We start from the raw sequence: 23,931 nt of genomic DNA, 5'->3' as shown, positions 1-23,931 counted from the left end.
ACTAGGCAGGTCACCAAGACAGAAAGCCAACAAAGAAACAATGGATTTAAACTATACATTGGAACAAATGGATTTAACAGATGTATACAGAGGATTTCATCTAACAACTGCACAATACACATTCTATTCAACAGTGCATGGAATTTTCTCCAAGATAGACCATAAAATGAGCTTCAGTAAATTTAAGAAAACTGAAATTATATGAAGCACTCTCTCAGAGCACAGTGGAATAAAACAGGAAACCAAACCCAAAAGAACCTTTAAAATCATGCAAATATGTGAAAATTAAATAACCTGATCCTGAATAACCATTGGGTCAAAAACAAAATCAAGATGGAAATTAAAAATTCATTGAGCTAAATGACGATAATGATACATCCTAGCAAAACCTCTAGGATACAGCAAAGGTGGTGCTAAGAGGAAAGTTCATAGCCCTAAACATCTGTATAAAAAAAAAACTGAAAGATACAAACTGACATTCTAAGGTCACAACACAAGAATTAGAGAAATGCAAACAAATTAAACCCAAACCCAGCAGAAGAAAGGAAATAACTAATATCAGAGCAGAACTAAATGAAATTGAAACAAAAAAATATAAAAGATAAATGAAACAAATGCTGGTTCTTTGAAAAGATAAATAAAATTGATAGACCATTAGCAACATAAACCAAGAAAAGAAGAGAGAAAATCCAAGCAACCTCACTAAGAAATGAAACAGGAGATGTTACAATTGATGTCACTGAAACACAAGAGACCATTCAAAGTTTAGGACCAGATGGATTCACAGCAGAATTCTACCAGACATTTAATGAAGAATTGGTACCAATCCTTTTGATACTCTTCCACAAGATACAGAAAGAAGGAACCCTCCCTAATTCATTCTATGAAGCCCTCATCACCCTAACACCAAAACCAGGAAAGGACATAACCAAAAAAGAAAACTACAGACCATTATCCTTGATGAACACAGATGCTAAAATCCTTAACAAAATACCAGCTCACTGCATCCAAAAACATATAAAAAAGATAATCCACCATGACCAAGTGGATTACATACCAGGGATGCAGGGATGATTAACATATGCAAGTCAATAAATGCGATACATCATATAAACAGAATTAAAAACAAAAATCACATAATTATCTCAATTGATGCAGAAAAAGCATTCAACAACATACACCACCACTTTATGATTAAAACTCTCAGCAAAATTGTCATACAAGGAACATACCTCAATGTAATAAAAGCCATCTACGACAAACGCACAGCCAACATGATACTGAATAGAGAAAAGTTGAAAGCAGTCCCTCTGAGAACTGGAACAAGACAAGGATGCCCACTCTCACCACTCCTCTTCAACCTAGTATTGGAAGTCCTAGCCAGAGAAATCAGACGAGAAAGAAATAAAAAGCATTCAAATCAGTAAAGAGGAAATCAAACTGTCACTGTTTGTGGACAATATAATTGTTTGCCTTGAAAACCCTAAAGACTCTTCCAGAAAACTCCTAGAACTGATAAAAAAAAAATTCAGTAAAGTTTCCAGATAGAAGGTTAATGTACACAAATCAGTAGCTCTTTGATACACTAACAGCAACCAAGTGGATAATCAAATCAAGAACTCAACCCCTTTTACACTAGCTGCTAAATAAATAAATACTTAGAAATATACCTAACCAAGGAGTCAAAGACCTTTGCAAGGAAAACTGCAAAACACTAGTGAAAGAAATCATAGATGATACAAACAAATGCAAACACATCCCATGCTCATGGATAGGTAGAGTCAACATTATGAAAATGACCATACTACCAAAAGCAATCTACAAATTCAATGCAATCCCCATCAAAATATCACCATTATTCTTTAAAGAATTAGAAAAAAATTCTAAAATTCATATGGAGCCAAAAAAGAGACCACATAGCCAAAGCAAGACTAAGCAGAAAGAACAAATCTGGAGGCATCGCACTACCTGATTTCAAACTATACTATGAGGCAATAGTCACCAAAACAGCATGGTACTGGTATAAAAATAGACACATAGACCAATGGAACAGAATAGGGAACCCAGAAATAAACCCAAATATTTACAGCCAACTGATCTTTGACAAAGCAAACAAAAACATAAAATGGGGAAAGGATACCTTTTCAACAAATAGTGCTGGGATAATTGGCTAACCACATGTAGGAAAATGAAACTGGACTCTCATCTCTCATCTTATACAAAAATCAACTCAAGATGGAATTAGGACTTAAACCTAAGACCTGAAACTATAAAAATTCTAGAAAATAACATTGGAAAACCCCTTCTAGGCACTGGCCAAAGCAAAGATTTCATAACCAAGAACCCAAAAGCAAATGCAATAAAAACAAATATAAATAGTTGGAGCCTAATGAAACTAAAGAGCTTCTGCATGGTAAAAGGAACAGTCAGCATAGTAAACAGACAACCCACAGAGTCGGAGAATATCTTCACAATCTATACATCTGACAAAGGACTAATATCTAGAATCTACGATGAACTCAAATCAGTAAGAAAAAAACAATCTCATCAGAAAGTGGGCTAAGCACATGAATAGACAATTCTCAAAAGAAAATTTACAAATGGCCAACAAACATATGAAAAATGCTCAACAACACTAATGATCAGGGAAATTCAAATCAAAACAACAATGCAATATCACTCCTGCAAAAATTACCATAATCAAAAACTCAAAAAAAGTAGATGTTAGCATTAATGCAGTGAACAGGCAACACTTCTACACAGCTGGTGGGAATGTAAACTTGTGCAACCACTATGGAAAACAGTGTGGAGATTCCTTAAAGAACTAAAAGTAGAACTATCATTTGATCCAGCAATCCCACTACTGGGTATCTAACCAGAAGAAAAGAGTCACTATACAAGAAACATGCTTGTACACGCATGTTCATAGCAGCACAACTCACAACTGCAAAATCGTGGAACCAACCCAAATGCCCATCAGTCAACAAGTGGATAAAGAAGTTGGTATATTTATGCAATGGAATACTACTCAGTCATAAACAGGAATGAATTAATGGCATTCACAGTGACCTGGATGAGATTGGAGACTATTATTCTAAATGAAGTAACTCAGGAATGGAAAACAAAATATTGTATGTTCTCACTGTGGGAGCTAAGCTATGAGGATGCAAAGATATAAGAATGATACAATGGACTTTGGGGACTTGGGAGAAAAAGTGGGAGGGGGAAGAGGGATAAAACCCTACAAGTACAGTGTAGGTGTAGTGTACGCTGCTCGGATGATGAGTGCACCAAAATCTCACAAATCACCACTAAAAAACTTACTCATGTAACCAAAATACCACCAGTACCCCAATAACTTATGGAAAAATAAAGAAGAAAAGAAATGAAAAGACATTTCATGCTCAGGAATAAGAAGAATTAATATTTTTAAAATTACCATACTACCCAAAGCAATCCCTGTCTATGGATTCAGTGCAAATTCTATCAAAATATCAATGACATTGTTCACAGACAGAGAAAAATATCCTAAAATGTATATGGAACCAAAAAAGATCCTGAATAGTCAAAGTAATCCTCAGCAAAAAGAACAAAGCTGGAGGCATCACACTACTTGACTTTAAAATATACTACAAAGCTATAGCAACCAAATCAGCTTGCCACTGGCATTAAAACAGACATTTAGACTAATAGAACATAATAGAGAACCCAGAAACAAATCCATGTATTTACAGCCAACTGATTTTTGACAGAGTTGACAAGAGCATAAATTGGGAAATGATTCTGGCAAAACTGGCTATCCATATGCAGAAAAATGAAACTAGATCTCTATCTCTTTCCATATACAAAAACTAACTTGAAATGGATTAAAGTCTTAAATTTAAGACCCAAAACTATAAAACTACTAGAAAAAAAAGTAGGACTAATGCCTCAGGACTTCAATCTAGGCAAAGATTTTATGGTTAAGACCTCAAAAGCAGGAGGTGGAGGTTGCAGTGAGCCGAGGTCATGCCACTGCACTCCAGACTGGCGCCTGTAGTCTCACTCTATCACCAAAAAGAAAAGAAAAAAAGACCTCAAAAGCACAGACAACAAAATCAAATATAGACAAAATAGACTATATTAAAATAAAAGCTCTGCACAGCAAAGAAACAACAGAATAAAGAGGAAACCTGTAAAATGAGAGAAAATATTTTCAAACTATTCACCCAACAAGGGACTAACATCCAGAATATAAAAAGAACTCAACTCAACAGCAAAATAATAATAATAGTAGTAGTAATAATCCCATGAAAAAGGGCAAATGATCTGAATAAACATTTCTCAAAAGAAGACATAGAAATGACCAACAGAGATATGAAAAAAATGTTCAACATCACTAATCATCAGGGAAATGCAAATCAAAACCACAATGAGTTATCATCTGACTTCAGTTATAATGTTATTGTCAAAAAGACAAAATATAAGGAATGCTGGCAAAGAAACAGAGGAAAGGAAACTTATTCACTGTTGGTGGGAATATAAATTAGTACAGCAATCATGGAAAACAGTATGGAGGCGTCACAAAAAAAAAAAAAAAATACAGCTACTACATGATCCAGAATTCCCACTACTGGGTATTTATCCAAAGGAAAGGAAATCAGTATTTCAAAGGAATACCTGCACTTCCATGTTTATGCAGCACTGCCCACAATAGCAAAGATATGTAATTGACCTAAATGTTCACCAATGGAGGAACTGATATGGAAAATTTTACACACACACACACACATATTACATATATATGTAATAGTGTATATGTGTGTGTGTGTGTGTGTGTGTACATGCACACATAGTATCACCTTCACCTCTTTCTCACATTTACCCAGGATCTCAGCAGCATTGTTCAATCTTAGACATAAGCTTTTTGCCAGGAAACATGAAGAACCCGGAGTCTTTTTACAAACCTTTCTCTGCCATATCCAGGGCTTCTGCATTGCCTGTTTCCTTTTAACTACTCTGATTTGAAGATTTTAAGCAGTTCCCAGTGAATTTGCTACAACAATTTATGTATTTCAGGACCCTCTAAGGCATTCATTCTTTCCTTTGTCACCTTTTCTTCCCTACAAGAATGACAACACAGGCCAATTCTTGGCAAGAAAGCATCTGGCTCCCTGAAGACAACAGCTCTGGCACAGCCTTCTCTCAGCACTGACAATAAAGCAATCACAAGCTCATCAGTAGGAACTTCCTAAGGAGCTTCCAAAACGATCTTTTAAGAGTGATTTTAAGGTAGCCCTGAGGGTCTGAAGAGCCTCAGTACTATGCTGGTCCCCTGCAAAACCAAGAGGAACTAGATTGGTTACTGACTAGCATCAGAAGAAGAAAGGGGGATTTGACCCAGCAAAAGCTGGCAACTGCCTTCTCAGAGGATTTGCATTGTTGGTGGCTTATGGGGCCCAGGGAGGAGGTGGAAAATGCCTTATCTTAATGTCCCAACATCCCAGAGGAGAAAAATCATAACTGACGGAAATGTAATAAAACAGTCAAAAGCAGATGTAACCAGCTATGGATATTGTGAAACATATTGGTCTTTCTGTTCAAATATTACAATTTTTATTAAAATAAAAAGCATATGCCCCACTCTATTCTTATGTATTCCCCTGTCCATCCAAATGTTCTCTCTAATCCCCATCCTCTGGCAATGAGACTTTTAAAAAAAAAGTATTATAAAACATACACACAAGAGAAGTTCACAAAACATAAATGGAGGGTTTAAAGAATACTTATAAGGCAACACTACATTTTATGTCAGGAAATTGGATATGGTCAACACTATTGAAATCTTCCATATGTCTCCTTCCACTCAAAATGCCCTCTCTGCCCTCCAATTCCAGAGTTACTACTATTCCAACTTTGGTGATAACTACTTCCTTGCTTTTCATTATACATTTACCATATATATATGTGTGTGTATTTCTATCCAATATAGTTTCATTTTGCCTAGTTTTGAATTTTATGTAAATAAAGTTAAAGTTGCCTTCTTGGGTCATTTTAACACTGTGCTTGTAAGATCCATTTGCATAGCTGCATAAAGATAGAGTTTCATTTTTATGGCTATGCAATATTCCATTATAGGAATATATTACAGTTTGATTATTCATGCTGCTGTTGGTGCACCTTCCAAGTGTTTTCAGTTTGAGACTATCATAAACAATGCTGCTATGAAATTCATGGACATGTATCTGGTAAAAATTTACACCAGATGTTTCTCTAGAATATATGCCTAGGATTGGGAAAAGAGGCAACAGGGTAGCTGTAACTGGTATCACTTTTTTTCTTTTTTCTTTTTTTCCTTGAGACAGTGTCTTACCTGGTCACCCGAGCTGGAGTGCAGTGGCGCAATCATGGCTCACTGCAGCCTCAACTCCCACCTCAGCCTCCCAAGTAGCTGGGACTATAGGCACATGCCATCACACCCCATCTCAAATTCTTGGGCTCAAGTGATCCCCTCACCTTGGCCTCCCATAGTGTTGGGATTGCAGGCATGAGCCACCATACCTGGCCTTCAGTGTGCTTCAAATGGGTGCTTCTCTAATATCTAGTGAGAATAACCCCTTTTCATGTTTATTGACCACTTTGATTTCCTGTTACGAGATAAAACTGTTCAAGTTTTTTGACTATTGTTTTATTAAGTTAATTATCTTCTTCATCACAAGTTTTTGTTTGTTTGTTTTTGAGACAGAATCTTGCTTTGTTGCCCAGTAAGCAACCTCAGACTCCCCAGTTCCCCCAAGCAATTCTCCTGCCTCAGCCTGCCAAGTTAGCTGAGGTTACAGGTATGCACCACCATTCCCGGCTAATTTTTTTGTGCGTATTCCTAGTAGAGAAGGGTTTTCACCATGTTGGGTCAGGCTGGTCCTCAACTCCTGACCTTAAGTGATCTGCCTGCCTTGGCCTCCCAAAGTGCTGGGCATGGGTGAGGCACGACACCTGGCCAGATTTGTATAAGCTCTTTATATAATTTGAATATATATTTGTTGGTTATGTGTATTTCAAGCATCTTTGCCCATTCTATGAAGAGTCTTTTGTTTCTCTCAATTTTGAGTGTCAAATTCATCAGTCCTTTTCTTCATTATTAGTACTTATTATATACAGTATCTAAATCTTTACCTATCATGAAGATATTCTTCCATTATATTTTTAAATCATTATTCCCACTTGGATCCATAATCCACCTGGATTAGGTTTTTTGATATTTTGAGAGAATAAGATCAAGCTTAATTTTTCCACATAGAAAATATGCATCTCTATAGGACACCATAAAGGTACTTTATTATCCAAGTACCATTTATTGGAGAAAAAAAAGAAAACAGCCTTTTCTCTACTATGATGAAAGATGCAACATCCACCATAAATCAAGTATCCATCTATGTTTATGTCAATGTCCACGTGTGTGGAGTTCTTACTTCTGGTTCATTAGTCTATGTTTCTATGCCTCATCAATACCACACTAACTTCATTCCTATGGCTTTGTTTCCTAAAACAAGTCTTCCACCTTATTCTCATTCTTTAAAAGTGTCCTAGCTATCATTGGCCATTTGTTTTCCAAATATACTTACAATCAGTTAAGTTCTATAAAATACCTCTTGGTGAAATGAATCTATAGATCAATTTTGGGAGAACTGACATTTTTACAATATTTAGTCTTCTTCTAATCTATGAACATGGACTCTCTCTGTTTAGGTCTTCTTGAACGTCTCTTCGTTGAGTTTTATAATTTTCACCAAAGAGGTCTTTCACATATTCTTTTAGATTTATATTTAGTTATTTGATCATTTCCATGCCATTTAAGTATTAGTTTCTAAAAATTTCTTTCTAACAGTGTTGCAGTACATGTAGAAATATGATTAATTTTCAAAATTGATTTTTTTCTAGCAAATCTGTAAACTTTTATTAATTATGGCAATTTACCTGTAGATGCTTTTGGATTGTCTACATATACTCTCATTTCTTCAAATCATTACAATGTTGTTTCCTCTTTTCCTGTCTTTATACCTTTCATTTCCATTTCCTGCCTAACTGCACTGGTTAAAACCTGTCATGTACTGTTGAGCAGAACTGATAATAATCTATATTCAGGCATTCTTGTAATGTTTTGCTCTCAACAAATCTTTTCCATTAAGCATAATGATTGCTGTGGGAATTTTGTGGATAACTTTTATCAGATTAAAGACATTTCTTTTTATTCCTAGTCTTCTAAGAATATTTTAAGTAAATAAGGGTAAATTTTAGTCAATGCTTGAAGACTTCATTGTTTCAATTAAATAATCGCGTGATGTTTCTTCTTTAATCAGTTCATATGTGTTACAGTGATATTGCTTTTCAAATGAAAAGTCAACTATGTTTTCCTAGGATAAACCCAAATTACTTATGATATATTAATATACACTTGCTTATTGATTGATTTAATTTGCATCAATATTCAAAAGTTATATGGATCTGTAATGTTTCATTTCTATATAGTCTTTATTGAGTTTGGCATAGAGGTTACGCTAGTCCCATAAAGGGAAGGGTAACAGCCATTCTTTAACTATTTTCTACAGATTTCTCCTTAGTGTGGTTATCAAAAAAAAAAAGTTGAAATTTTGTGAATTCAGCACATTCCTTGGAACGAACGTAGCTTCCTAACTAGACTCTGATTATTCCTTCAGCTTGATCTGATCGTCATTTCAATGCTGGTAGTTCAAGGCTTTTAAGGTTTTCAGATATCTTAAACAGCTTTGATTCCTTTTAGTGAGAAGATTGCATGAAATCCTAGGTCACTATTAATGAAATTTCCTAATTAATCTTTATTACATGACTGAATGGATATCTTTTATTCCTCTTTATTAACATGTGCAAGTTTTACTTTATCCCTTTCTTTTATTTTTAAGTTAATATCATATTTTTAAAATAAAATAAAATGTTGTAAATTTTAAATAAATTAAAATTATGCCAAACGCTAAGGCACTAATAAAGGTGCTATACTAGTCTGTTTCCGTCTTCGTCATGTTACTTTTCAGATGCATAAACAAATTGTATAGAGCCTGTACAAGAGAAGAGGATAAACTCTGTGCAGCTCTAAAAAAAATAAGTAAAATAATTATATATTTATGTGTAAGGAAAGGACTCTTAACTTTCATGAGATTTTCAAGAGGGCCTATTACACTCCATAAAGACTGAGAATTGTATCTCACACCAATAAGAATGGCTACTACTAAAAAGTCAAAAAAATAACTCATGCTGGCAAAGTTGCAGAGAAAAGAGAACACATATATGCTGTTGGTGGGAGTGTAAATTAGTTCTACAAAACTGTGGAAAGCAGTATGATGATTCCTCAAGGAGCTAAAAGCAGAACCACCCATCAACCCAGCAATCTCATAACTGGATAGATACCGAGAGGAATATAAGTCATTCTACTGTAAAGACACATGCACACAAATGTTCACTGCAGCACTATTCACAATAGCAAAGACACGGAATCAATCTAACTGCCCATCAATAAACTGGATAAAGAAAATGTTGTACATATACATGTACCACATGTATTCCATAAAAAAGAATGGATCATGTCCTTTGCAGGGACGTGGATGGAGCTGGAAGCTAACTAACACAGGAAACTAACACAGGAAACCAAATAATACATGTTCTCACTTATAAGTGAGAGCTAAATGATAAGAACTTATGAACACAAAGAGGAAAACAACAGACAGTGCTGTAGGAGGAGGGAGAGAAGCAGAAAGATAACTATTGGGTGCTGAGCTTAATATGTGGGTGATTAATATGTACAACAAATACCTATAACGTGTTTACCTATGTAACAAACATTCACATGTACCCCAAAACCTAAAATAAAAGTTAAAAATAAATACATAAGTAAAATATTTTAAAAATAAAAGACAGAAAAAAGGGATTGGGAATTGTATTAATCTTCAGTTCTGCTATTTCTGCAAAAGTTATACTGAATTACCACGGTTTTCTGTGCATACACAGAATCTTCTAAATATTTTTAAGTGTTTTTGATGATCCACTGTGTTACTCTCCAGTCATTTGCTGTTCTTTTCTCCCACTGTTGAGTTTGTGGCTCTCCTTCTCTTATAGGTAGCACAGCAATGAATGTACCTCCTTCTCAGGAACTATGGCCCCTGGGATTAGGTTGATGGGCCTCTGATGTCATCAATGAAATGGGATCTTAGATATTTTCCAGCTAGGATATGACAGCTCCCAATAAAACCAAGTCACTAAGCCTTTTCTGCAACCAACGAACCACCTGGAACACAAAGACCTTAACCTTGGTAGGAAGCAGGCAAATAGAAGTCTTCAGTGTGTCGTAATTTTCACTGAGGGCTCAAGTGACCTGAGAAAGTAATTGTGAGTGTTAGAGCCTTATTCTTCCTTTTCTTTCTCCAGCAGCACCCTTCACCCACTCATGAGAGTGTCTATGCAATCTGACTTGACAACTTCTAGAAAGGAATGGGAGCAACAGGGGTCTCAGAGGGTGGTCTTGGGCCAAAGAGTAAAAGCAGGCAGGCTTACCCTTTTCTTTTCTGCCCCCTTCAACTTATTCCTGATGTTCTTACCCACATCCCTCACCATACCACACCCTTTTATTCATCCTTGTCCCAGACTTACTAAGCATATACTGATAAGCAATCCAGGGAACTTGCATTCATTTGGAGAAACCCAGAAATTAAAAAGGACTGATACTCTAATCCCAGAGGAATAGAAAACAGGAAGTGGGAAGCTGCCAGCTTTCTTGCTTTGCTGGAGCATTCTGAAATTTGATGGATTGAGGGCTCTGGACACATTGCCCAAAGCCCCCTCCTTGTTGTGCTGGGTTCATACTGCTGCTCTTGACACTGACTCAGCAGTGGCACAGAAGCACACCATGTTGGCTTGGATTATTCCCTCTCAACCAGATTTCTGGCAGTTTGTGGGCAAACCTCCTGAGCAGCCTTGGGTGATGAAATCTATCATGGTAGCAGGAGAATGGGACTGCGAATTCTCAATCCCTGTCCCCACCCCTTACTTCCTCTCTCAAGGCCTTAAAGTCTAGCAGGAGGAAGCACAGCAGCAGCTGACTGGGCAGCCTTTCAGGAAAGATGCAGCCGCTTTTGCTTCTGCTGGCCTTTCTCCTACCTCCAGGGGCTAAGGCAGGTGAGTGACCATTCCCACCCTCAGAGGCCTGACCCCATCACAAAGCATCTTGAGCCAGATTGCCTTGGTATATCCTAATTCTGTACTGTGGAGCAACTTATTTGAATTCATATTTCCTCAGGTTTCTCATCTATAAATGAGGATAATATTAATACCAGCCTTGTAGAGTTGCCATGAGAGTTAAGTAAGTTAGAGTACTTAAATGTCTTGGAATTTCCCTCACACTGTAAGTGCTATAAAAACATGATTTATATAAATAATTTGGCAGCATGTGTCAGAGCCTACCTAGGAGGTAAGGATACAGCAATAACAGTACCATCAGCTCACACCTAGATTTTTAAACACCAGGCCCAGGTCGTCTTGAATTGGACTCAGAGAGCTCTGGGAAGCTCCATGAGGATAAAAGTATAACGGAACTTCAGGGACAACCCTGTACTTACAGCAAAGCATCTCTTCAATACCTGAGGCTAAAGCTGGCCTTGCCTGGAACAGTGGTTGTTCTCCCTCTTTTGGGGAGGAGGAGGGAGCTGAGGCCTAGGATGGGGAAAGGGGATCCTTTCAAGCCAGCAGTGTTTCCTGTAGAACCCTGGAGTCCCCTCCCAATCTGGTGTCCTGTAGACTCCAACCCTCAGCACCAACTCCTCCCCCTCCTTCACCTTCTCTCCTGCCGTCCCCATATTCTTGCCTTTCTGGAACCACTAATCTGGTACCCACACAGCAGATTCAGCAAGCATAGATGTAAGTGCCAAATGCTTCCTTCCAGGGGAGATCATCGGAGGCCAGGAAACCAGGCCCCACTCCCGCCCCTACATGGCGTTTCTTCAGATCCAGTCTCCAGAAGGTGGGAAGAATTGCGGCGGCTTCCTGGTGCGAGAAGACTTTGTGCTAACAGCAGCTCACTGCTGGGGAAGGTACAGAGCTAAGGAGCTACCTGGTCAGCCAGGAACACAGCCCTGAGGAGCTCATCAGAGGAGCCATCTGAAAGAAGGGTTGTAGCAATGAAAGGGTGAAAGAGAGCAAGTGAGTTTTTGCAGGCGAGAACAGGCCAATGTAAATGAGGAGGAAAGGAGGACATGATTAAAAAGAGCAAGAGAAAGAGACGGAAGACACATAGTGGGGCTCAAAATATAAACGAGCTATTTATCAATTTAATCTGGGGGAACAAACCTGACTGTCACTAACTCCCTGCCATCTCTAGCTCAGAGCTCCTGAGAAAGAGCATACAGCTGAGCCCCAGGGACCTCCCATCCCCTCGATTCTGGTTAGCGTCAGCCCTGCCCTCGGCTGTCCGCCTGCCCTGCAGAGCTGATGGACCCCAGCTCCTGCATCCCAGACCTACCTCTTGCCTTTGCAGCTCTATAAATGTCATCCTGGGGGCACACAATGTGCGGAGACGGGAAAGGACCCAGCAACGTGTCCCTGTGCGCAGAGCCATCCGCCACCCTCAATATGATCCACAGAACTTCCGGAATGACATCATGTTATTGCAGGTACCATCTACCTGGCCCTCTGGCAACTTCCTAGTGTGTCCAGGGATCATGGAAGAGGAAGTGAGGGCAGGGCTCCGGGGTGACGGTGAGGGCAAGGGCTGGGGGCTCCAGCTGAAGGGGAATGCCTACATTCTTCCTCCAGCTAAGCCGAAGAATCAGACGGAATCGAAACGTGAGCCCAGTGGCTCTGCCTAGAACCCCGGAGAGACTGCGTCCACGGACGCTGTGCACTGTGGCCGGCTGGGGCCTGGTCAGCCTGACGAAGAGAACAGACAGACTCCGAGAGGTGCAGCTGAGAGTGCAGAGGGATGAGCAGTGCTTCCGCACCTACAGGGCCTACGACAGCCGAACGCAGCTTTGTGTGGGGGACCCACGGGAAAGGAAGACTGCCTTCAGGGTAAGGCAGTGGGCGTTGCCCAACACAGCCTGGGACAGAGGGGTCCGTTCAAAGCCAGGGCAGTGGGAACAGGCTGCATCCCCACAGCCTCAGCCTGGGGGCCAGACCAGGGTGGCCTGGTTATTGTTTTCCCCATCAACCTGGTCTCTAGGGGAATAGAAGGTAGACCCAGAACACATACATAGGCAACCCCCCTGGAGACTGGGGAGGTACCTTGACTCGGAATGGGCTGGAGATAGTAACCCTGGCAGAGCTGGAGCCCAGCGACCGAAAAGACCCAGAGGTTTGATTCCTGCACCCCAGCGATCTTCCAACTTACACACACCCAGTAATTGAAGAGCCTCCCCACGCCTTCTCTGTGAGCCCAGGGCTCAGGGCAGCAGGAGCAGGGAGGCCTGTCTCAGTGTCCCTTCCCTTTTCTACCTACAGGGGGACTCTGGAGGCCCCCTGGTGTGTCGCAATGCCGCCCATGGCATCGTCTCCTACGGAAGTCAGACAGCGACTCCTCCAGCAGTCTTCACCAGGGTCACAAGCTTCCTGTCCTGGATAAGGAGAACAATGAGACGCTTGGAACAGCTGGATCAGATGGACACTGCCCTGTGACTGACTCTTCTTCTAGGGAACACAGGCCAGCTCCATGGGGTTGCCAGAGCCTTAATAAATGTCCACGGAGTGTAAAAAACCAATTCCTCATTTGTTCATTAAATGTCACTCAGTACTTATTTTGTTTGGACTGATACAACAAAATAACACAAATTGGGTGGCTTATAAATAACAAATTTATTTCCCACAGGTCTAGAGGCTAAGAAGGCTAAGATTAAGTCACCAGTAAATTCAGTGTCTAATAATGGTCCGCTTTCTGGTTCACAGACATCCTCTCCCTATATCCTCATATGGCAAAAGGGGCAAGGGAGTTCTCTGAGGTCTCTTTTACAAGGGCCCTAATCCCATTTAAAGAGCTCTGCTCTTAAGACCTAATCACATCCAAAGGCCCGACCTAATACCATCACATTGGGGATTAGGTTTCAATATAGGAATTTTTGAGGGACACAAACATTCAGTTCCATAGTGAGCATGCAACAAATGTGTGCCAGGGCTGAGTTGACTTCCTCCCAAAAAATTGGGTGCCTTTCCCAGAAAAACTGAAACCCCCAGATGCTGGAGATCTAGACAAGCTTCTTTCCTCCTTTAAGCCACTCATTCCCCTGTCTCCCTCCATTTCACTTTCCCCTTCACCTTGGGGAGTGGTGGAAGGACATGCCTCTCCCCAGGGCGAGGCTCTCTGCCCCAGAAGAATTGCCCCTATTTGATATTAAGGTATGCTCTAATTAAAACTGCATGTCATCAGTGTGCACAAAGACTGGTGCTTCAGGTTAGGCATGGTGGCTCATGCTTGTAATCCCAGCACTTTGGGAGGCCAAGATGGGAGTATCTTGATCCCAAGAGTTTGAGGCCAGCCTGGGCAACCAACATAGGGAAGCACTGTCTCTACAAAAAAAAATTTTTAATTAGCCAGGCATGGTGGCATGTGTCTGCAGTCTCAGCTACTTGGGAAGCTAAAGTGGAAGGATTGCTTGAACCCAGGAGGTTGAGGCTGCAGTGAACCATGCACTCCAGCTTGGATGATAGAGCAAGACCCATCCCCCTGCCTGCCAAAAAAAAGACTAGCAGCTCAAAAGACAGAACTGAAAATTCCTAAAAGACCTAGTTTAGTGTATGAAAAAGGTGGCATCCTAAATCACTGGGAAACAACAAATTTTTAATAAATAGTATTAGAACAACTAGATAGATATTTAGAGAAGAGAAGATATAATTGGATCCATTCCTCATACCATACTTCAAAATAAGCCTCAAATGGATCAGAGATCTACATGCAAAAAACATTAAACCATACAAGTACTAGAATAAAGAAAAAGTTAAAAGATTGGCTTCTTTAAAAATAGCTAATGAACACTCGTGTTCATAACAGCACTATTCACAATAGCCAAGAACCCCGGCATCCATCACCAGACAGCATCCTTGTCCTAAACCTTGTGAAAGAAAATAGATTCTCAGGACCCAAACCTCACTATTCTAAAAGGAAAGTTAAGCTTGGGAACTGAGTCATGAAAAAAAATGCTTTTTATTTCTTTCCAAACAGCTATAATTCACAATCCTGTGGCATCACCTCATTTCCTCTGCTCACTTTTCCACATACTTACTTTATTGTGTAAAATATAGATTTACTGAGGCTAACCTTACAAGAACATAACCATCTGTCTCATGTCCTACTCTCTCTCATTTTCACCTTCCCACTTGCTCTTTCCCCTTTAAATACTGAAGTTCCTGAAACCCCCTTAGAAAAAAGCACAGGTCACAGTGGCTTATATTTTTCTCTTGGTCCATCTTCAATCTTGGCTGAATAAACCTCTGTTAGATTGAGACCTCCCTCAGTCACCTTTTGGTTTATAACCCTTCCTTACACTATACCAACCCCACTGTACTTAAACATCAGCATTTAAAATCACCAATGTGATGAAGATCTGCCTCACAACTTTTGATACTCTGAAGTTATATAAAACACCTCACAAAATGTTGACTAAAATAACAATACATTTGCCCTGCAGATGAGCACATGACTGTCTACATCAATATTCTATTCAAACAAAAGATTACTGAAATCACGTAATTTAAAATTACGCTTTAAACACCTCTGAAAGTAACCTCAGAGAATCAGCTGGGAGGTTTTCCTAGGTAAGTAGAAATGTTAATTACTCTTTTCAGGGTGACATTTACCATCTGAACTTTTGCAGTTTTCATAATCTTAAATGAAATAATCCAGACATTTTATCAAATCCAACTGGCTATACAGAGAAATGCTTTGGTGAATTTGACCATTATTTTATGTCTATCTCTTATCAGAAAGTCATTTGTCTAATATTCAGTGTAAGCCATTTATCAACAAAATGTTAATCAATAATAAATCTTTAACAATCCTCAGTTATTCTCTCTGTATTCACTAACTGCCTACACATAGGAATTATCTATTACTGGCATGCTCTGGGAGATAACAGTCTCATCATTAAATGTTTGCACTGGCAAATAGAAAGAATACTTGCTGGCGAGGAGAGAGGAGAACGGAGCAGTAGTAGAAAAGTCTCTCATTCAGTCGTTTCTCTCTGTGACATTTACTTAGAGCCTCAGAGCACTGCCCAGTCTCAGGACTCAGTCCCCAGGAAACCCCAAGGGCATTCATCTCATCCTCAGGTCTTTCTCTGACAGTCAGCACTTCCAATACAGCTCTTTGTCTCTGCTTCCCTGCTGAAAAGGTCTCTACAGACCCCAGGGTACTCAACTCCAGAAGGTGACCAGCCCAGAAGCCAGACCCAGCACTTCTAACATATCTGCACTCTTCCCTATTCAGTAAACCTCAACAGCAGAACTTTGTCAAGAGAGTGTTTTACACAATGGAAACCAATGCAAAAGAACACAATTCTTTTTCCACATGCACACTTTGTGCATTTGAAGCCTCACCAACTTAATTGAAAAGTCATAAAATTATGATAACCCAATAGCTAAGGCAGAAAGGAGAAAGGATTGGGTCAGGTGTTGATATTTCAGATATTGCATTGCTATACAGAAATACCTGAGACTGGGTAATTTATAAAGAGAAGAGGTTTAATTGGCTCACAGTTCCATGAGCTGTACAGGAAGTATGATGCTGGCACCTGCTCAGCTACTTGGCAGCCCTCAGGAAAGTTACAATCATGGCAGAAGGCAAAGAAAAAGCAAGGCATCTCACATGGTGGGAGCAGAAGCAATGCAAGGCGGGTGGTGCCACACACTTTTAAAAGACCAGATCTCATGGAAACTTATTCACAATCATGAGGACAGTACCAAGTGGAATGGTGGTAAACCATTCATGAGAAATCCGGGCCAGGCGTGGTAGCTCACGCCTGTAATCCCAACACTTTGGGAAGCCGAGGCGGGTGGATCACGAGGTCAAGAGATGGAGACTATCCTGGTCAACATGGTGAAATGCCGTCTCTACTAAAAATACAAAAAATTAACTGGGCACGGTGGTGCGTGCCTGTAATCCCAGCTACTCAGGAGGCTGAGGCAGGAGAATTGCCTGAACCCAGGAGGCGGAGGTTGTGGTGAGCCAAGATCGCACCATTGCACTCCAGCCTGGGTAACAAGAGCGAAACTCTGTCTCGAAAAAAAAAAAAGAAAGAAAGAAAAGCAAAACAAAAGAAAACAACACACATAAAAATGTATGCCTAAAAATTATAAACATCATTATTTTATAACTGTTGGAATTGCTGACAGTTTTGTAGAAGATAGAATAAAGAAGGTAGAAATTTATCATGCCATGGTACCCATTTTCTCATTAACAACAACAACAAAAAAAAGCGATTCTTTCATTTTGAAGAATGTTTTCATTTTCATTCTGGCTAAAAGATGCATTCCAGAGATGCATCCCATGCATTTTGGCACAGTGTCCCTAGGAATGAAGCAGACAGGCAACCCACTAAAGTATTGCCGACTTACACAAACAAAATAATTCTAGATCTGGAGGCAGAAATCTAAGCTGAGGCATCATAATATGGTTTTACTGCTAGTCCTTACCTCTGAGTATATTAAAAGACCTAGATCTCCTCAGTTGAACAGGCAGGTGTCATAATGGGCACAGGTATATCCTGTAAATTTTCTTTAGGCTGACTGCAGAAGAGTTTGCAGCCATTTACCATGGTGAATGTATATAGACAAGAGGGAAAACCCAGATCTTCCTAGGGTTGTTAACTATAGGCTCTGAACTTCACTAGTCATAATTGCCACCATAGTTCCCTGGTCAGAATGGAGACTAACGGAGGTCAGGAAAGGCATTACTTTCTATTGCTGCTGTAACAAATTACCACAGACTTATTGACTTAACACAAATATATTATCTCAGAATCATGAGCTTAGAAGACCATAATCAGTATCAGCAGGCTAAAATCGAGGTGTCAGCTTCTTTTTGGAAACTCTAGGAAATACTCTATTTGCCCACATTTTCCAGCTTCAAGAGAACACCTGCACTCTTGGATCATGGCCTCTACCATCTTCAAAGCCAATAATAACATCACTCTGGCCTCTGCTTCCATCTCCATATTTCCTTTGAGTCTGACTCTTCTACCTCCCTTTTACAATGACTCTTCTGATTTGGCCCACCTAGATAATCCAGGATAATTTTCCCATCTCAATATCTTTAACTTAATCACATCTGCAAAGTTCCTTTTGCCATATAAGGTAACATATTGATGAGTTCTTAGGATTAGAATGTGAACATCTTTGAGGGGCCCTTGTTAAACCTTCCACAAGTGTCCATCTCATGGTAAACCTAGTGGGACTACTGAGTCATCAAGTGGTTATTGTCTAGCGTTGCCAGATCTAGCAAATAAAAATACAAGACATCCAGTTAAACTTGAAGTTCAGAAAAACAACAAATACATTTTTTTGCTTACGTGTGTCTTGTGCAATATTTTACATACTTGGGACATACTTATTTTCAAAAATTGTATTGTTTATCTGAACTTCAATTTTAATTGAGCATTCTATTTTTATCAGGCAATCTACCCAGAATGTCTGGTAAGAATAAATAAGTACAGCAATGACAAATTTCCCACTTTGTTTCGCCAAAGTGTAGAATGAGGATTATTATGATAAGAAGCACCCAGAACAATCCCTACCCCACAAGATATTAAACTGAAAGCAAACTGCATCTCTGGGGAATCCTAAAGAAAAATGCCATCATAGAGGAGCTGGCAAGCTCTAGTAGGAAAATCACAGCTGAGGAAAATGTATCCAGGACATTGAAGACTTAGAAGATACAAGGTTGGTGATTTCTACCACATCCCCATTTATATCACCTATATGGCTTTAGAAAAGCAACAAGCATCTTAGAAAATGACTATGGATTCTCTCTTCTTAATCAGATGACAGTGCAAATCCCAACTCTGATTCCAGGTGCTGTATTGTTACTGAGACAAATCAACCCAACCGTTGGTGCCTAATAGGAATATATTGATCCAGAACCATCATTTTTTAAAAATTATCAGCAAGGATCACCAAAAGCAGTATGCCTTCCATTGGTAGGGACAAATATAAAACTTGTCTTATGTTAATGCTATGGCAAGTCACCAATACATTGTCACAATATCATTGAGAAATCTTGATTATCCTGATATTCCACAGAACACACCTCTGGTCCATTATATGGATGGCATTATTCTACATGAAAATGGTAAATAAGAAAATTCATTGTTAAATAGGGAAATGCTAGATGTATTAGTAAGACTCAAGCATATCAGGGGATAGAGAACAGCCCTGTAAACCTTCTGAGATGGACATTAGTTAAGTTTCTAATATCCCAGTAATGTGGAGCATGTAAAGTATCTCCTCTAAAATTGCGGACAAGTTGCTACACCTTATACAACATCCACAACAAAAAAAGGACACAGTGGACTTCTTGTCCACATATACCATATTTGAGCATGTTGCTCTTACCCATTTACTGAGTAATCTGCACGGCTGCCAGTTTTGAGTGGGGTCCAGAGTAAAAACAGCTCTACAACAATCCAGGCTGTAGGGAAACTGTCCTCCTACATGATCAGAAGATACAATAGCATTAGAAGTACCTGAGACAGGCAGAGTTGTTTTTACAGAGGAGCTGGCAAGTTCTAGTAGGAAAATCACAGCTGAGGAAAACGTATCCAGGTCATATCAAAGGTCTTCACAGAAGCCCCTCTAATCACAGGCCCAGAGACCTAGGAGGAAAAAGTGGTTTTGTGACCAAGACCAGGGTCCCTGTGCCGTTTGCAGCCTAGGGACTTGGTGCCCTGCATCCCAGCTGCTCCAGCCGTGGCTGAAAGAGGCCAATGCAGAGCTTGGGCTGTGACTTCAGAGGGTGCAAGACTCAAGCCTTGGCAGCTTCCATGTGGTGTTAGGCCTGCAAGTACACAGAAGTCAAGAATTAACGTTTGGGAAACACCTGGATGTCTAGGCAGACATTTGTTGCAGGGACAGGGCACCTATGGATAACCTCTGCTAGGGCACTGCAGAAAGGAAATGTGGGGTTGGAGCCCCTACACAGAGTCCCTAACTTGAGCATCACCTAGTGAAGCTGTGAGAAGAGGGCCACTGTCCTCCAGACCCCAGGATGGTAGATCCACTGACACCTTGCACTGTGTGCCTGGAAAAACTGCAGACACTCAATGCCAGCCCATGAAAGCAGCCAGGAGCAAGGCTATGCCCTGTAAAGTCACAGAGAAAGAGCCGCCCAAGGCCATGGGAGCCTGTCTCTTGCAACAGCGTGACCTGGATGAGAGACATGAATTCAAAGAAGGTCATTTTGGAGCTTTAAGATTTGACTGCCCAGCTGGATTTCAGACTTACGTGGGGCCTATAGCCCCTTTGTTTTGGCCAATTTCTCCCATTTGAAATGGCTGTACCTGTACCCCATTGTATGTAGGAAGTAACTACCTTGCTTTTGATTTTACAGGCTCATAGACAGAAGAGACCTGCCTTGTCTTCGATGAGACTTTGGACTGTGGACTTCTGAGTTAATGCCGAAATGAGTTAAGACTTTAGGGAACTGTTGGGAAGGTATGATTGGTTTTGAAATGTGAGGACATGTGATTTAGGAGGTGCCAAGGGCAGAATGATATGGCTTGGCTGTGTCCCCGCCCAAATCTCATCTTGAATTTCCATGTGTTGTGGGAGGGACCCAATGGAAAGTAATTGAATCATAGAGGCATGTCTTTCCTGTGCTGTCTTGTGAATAAGTCTCATGAGATCTGATGATTATATAAAGGGGATTTTTCCTGTACAAGCTCTCTTTACCTGCTGCCATTCACATAAGATGTGATGTGCTCTTCCTTGCCTTTAACCATAACTGTGAGGCCTCCCCAGCCATGTGGAACTCTAAGTCCATTAAACCTCTCTCTTTCTTAAATTGCCCAGTCCTGGGTATGTCTTTATCAGCAGTGTGAAGATAAACTAATAAAAACATTGATGTGAAAATCCTCAGTAAAATATAGTAAACCAAATTCAAAAATATATTAGAAAGATCATTCATCATGACTAAGTGAGATTTATCCCTGGGATGCAAGGATGGTTAACATACACAATCAATATGACATCATATCAACAGAATGAAGGAAAAAAGCCATATGATCTTTTCAATTGATGCTTTAGAAAAGCATTTGATCAAATCTAACATTTATTCAGGATTAAAATACTCAAGAAACTGGGATAGAAGGAGCATACCTCACCATAATAAAAGCCATATGTGACAAACCCACAGCTAGTATCATACTGAATGAGGAAAAACTAAAAGCCTTTCTTCTAAGATCTGGAACACAACAAGGATGCTTATTTTCACCATTGTTATTCAACATAGTACTGGAAGTCCTAGCTAGAGTAATTAGACATGAAAAATCAGAAAAGACAAGGTTAAATTATCCTTGTTTGCAGGTGATATGATCTTATATTTCAAAAAACCTAAAGAATCCACCAAAAACTATTACAGCTGATAAATTCAGTAAAATTGCAGGATGCAAAATCAACCTACAAAAATCAGTAGTATTTCTTTATGAGAACAGTGAACAATCTGAAAAAGAAATTAAAAGTAATCCCATTTACAATAGCCACACATAAAATTAAATGCCTAGGAATTAACTTAACCAAAGAAGTGTAGTATCTCTATAATAGAAATTATAAAACAGGGGGCCGGGCGCGGTGGCTCAAGCCTGTATTCCCAGCACTTTGGGAGGCTGAGACGGGTGGATCACGAGGTCAAGAGATCAAGACCATTCTGGTCAACATGGTGAAACCCCGTCTCTATTAAAAATACAAAAAAAATAGCTGGGCACGGTGGTGCGTGCCTGTAATCTCAGCTACTCAGGAGGCTGAGGCAGGAGAATTGCCTGAACCCAGGAGGCGGAGGTTGCGGTAAACTGAGATCATGCCATTGCACTCCAACCTGGGTAACAAGAGCAAAACTCTGTCTAAAAAAAAAAAAAAGAAAGAAAGAAATTATAAAACATTGATGAAGGAAATTGAAAAGGTCACAAAAAAATGGAAGAATATCCCATGTTTATGGATTAGAAGAATCAATATTGTTAAAATGTCCATACTACCTAAAGCATTATACAGATTCAATGCAATCCCCATCAAAATACCAATGACATTCATCACAGAAATAGAAAAATCAATCCTAAAATTTATGTAGAACCAAAAAAAATCCAGAATAGCCAAAGCTATCCTAAGCCAAAAGAACAAAACTGGAGGAATCACATTACCTGATTTCAAATTATGCTACAGTGCCATAGTAACCAAACAGCATGATGCTGGCATTAAGGTATGCACATAGACCAATGGATGAGACTAGAGAACCCAGAAACAAATCCACACACCTACAGTGAACTTATTTTCAACAAAGGTACCAAGAACACACACTAGGGAAAAGACAGTCTCTTCAATAAATGATGCTGGCAAAATTGGATATCCATATGCAAAAGAATAAAATTAGACCCCTGTTTCTCACCATATGCAAAAATAAAATCAAAATGGATTAAAGACTTAAATCTATGACCTTAGATTATGAAACTACTACAAGAAAACATTGGGGAAAGTATCTAGGACATTGGTCTGGGCAAAAATTCCTTGAGCAATACCCGACAAGCACGCAACCCAAGCAAAAATGGACAAATGGGATCACGTCAAGTTAAAAAGCTTCTGCACAGCAAGGGATACAGTCAACAAAGTAAACAGACAACCCCCAGAATGGGAGAAAATATTTGCAAACTACCCATCTGACTGGGAATGAATAACCAGAAAAATAAGGAGCTCAAACAACTCTACAGGAAAAAAAGATAACAATCTAATCCAAAAAGTGAGTATAAGCGTGAACAGACATTTCTCAAAAGAAGACATACAAATGGCAAACAGGTATATGAAAAGGTGTTCAACATCATTGATCATCAGAGAAATGCAAATGAAAACTACAATGAGATATCATCTTACTCCAATTAAAATGGCTTATAACCAAAAGACAGGCAATAACAAATGCTGGTGAGGATGTGGAGAAAAAGGAATTCTTGTACACTGTTGGTGTTTTAAAGAAATAAAAAAGTAACATCCTCTTTGTCACTTCTTACTGTGTTTATTTGGATCTTCTCTCTTTTTCTTGATTAGTCTCACTAGTAGTCTGTCTTATTAATTCTTTCAGAAAACAAACTCTTATGTTCATTCATCTTTTGTATGTTTTTTGTGTCAATTTCCTTCCATTCAGCTAGAATTGTGGTTATTTACTGTCTTCTGCTAGGTTTGGGGTTGGTTTGCCCTTAGTTCTCTAGTTCTTCTAGTTGTGATGATAAATTGTTCCTGTGATATCTTTCTAACTTTTTGATGTGGATGTTTAGTGCTATAAACTTCCTTCTTAACACTACTTTAGCTGTATTGCAGAGATTCTGATATGTTGTATTTTTGTTCTCACTAGTTTCAAAGAATTCTTGATTTAAACCTGAATTTTGCTATTTATCCAAAAGTCATTCAGGACCACGTTGTTTAATTTTCATGTAATTATGTAGTTTTGAGCAACATTCTTAGTATTGATTTCTATTTTTATTGCACTGTAGTCCAAGGAGGTGGTTGGTATGATTTAGGGCTTTAATTTGCTAAGAATCATTCTATGCCTGATTGTGTCGTTGATTTTAGAGTATGTGCCATGTGTAGATAAGAAGAATGTATATTCTGTTATTTGAGGGTGGAGAGTTTTGGAGATGGCTACTAAGTCCATTTTATCAAGTGTTGAATTCAGGTCCCAAATATCTTTGTTAGTTTTCC

General features: G+C 39.4%; 1 protein-coding gene and 1 long non-coding RNA gene across 3 annotated transcripts in view; one reads left to right on the top strand and one right to left on the bottom strand.

The window, feature by feature from the left end:
• LOC144577375 (uncharacterized) overlaps positions 1 to 23,931 on the bottom strand; it is a 182,632-nt gene that overhangs the window by 80,073 nt on the left and 78,628 nt on the right. Inside the window, exon 1 of one of the 2 annotated variants that reach the window (XR_013521121.1) lies at positions 1 to 23,931. This exon is cut by the window's left edge and continues 9,961 nt beyond it. The exons of the other annotated variant lie outside the window; for it this stretch is intronic. This is a non-coding gene — a long non-coding RNA (uncharacterized LOC144577375). 2 annotated transcript variants of the gene reach the window in all.
• CTSG (cathepsin G) lies at positions 11,101 to 13,771 on the top strand. The gene is made up of 5 exons (XM_009005848.6): positions 11,101 to 11,178; positions 11,942 to 12,089; positions 12,533 to 12,668; positions 12,811 to 13,065; positions 13,495 to 13,771. The coding sequence occupies exons 1-5, from the start codon at positions 11,124 to 11,126 to the stop codon at positions 13,666 to 13,668; spliced, it is 768 nt and encodes a 255-aa protein (XP_009004096.2). The 5' UTR covers positions 11,101 to 11,123; the 3' UTR covers positions 13,669 to 13,771.

Source organism: Callithrix jacchus, chromosome 8 (assembly GCF_049354715.1).
Source record: "Callithrix jacchus isolate 240 chromosome 8, calJac240_pri, whole genome shotgun sequence".
NCBI classification, from domain to species: Eukaryota; Metazoa; Chordata; class Mammalia; order Primates; family Cebidae; genus Callithrix; species Callithrix jacchus.
The sequence above is the reverse complement of the archived record's forward strand: the minus strand, read 5'-3'. Positions and strand labels throughout refer to the sequence as shown.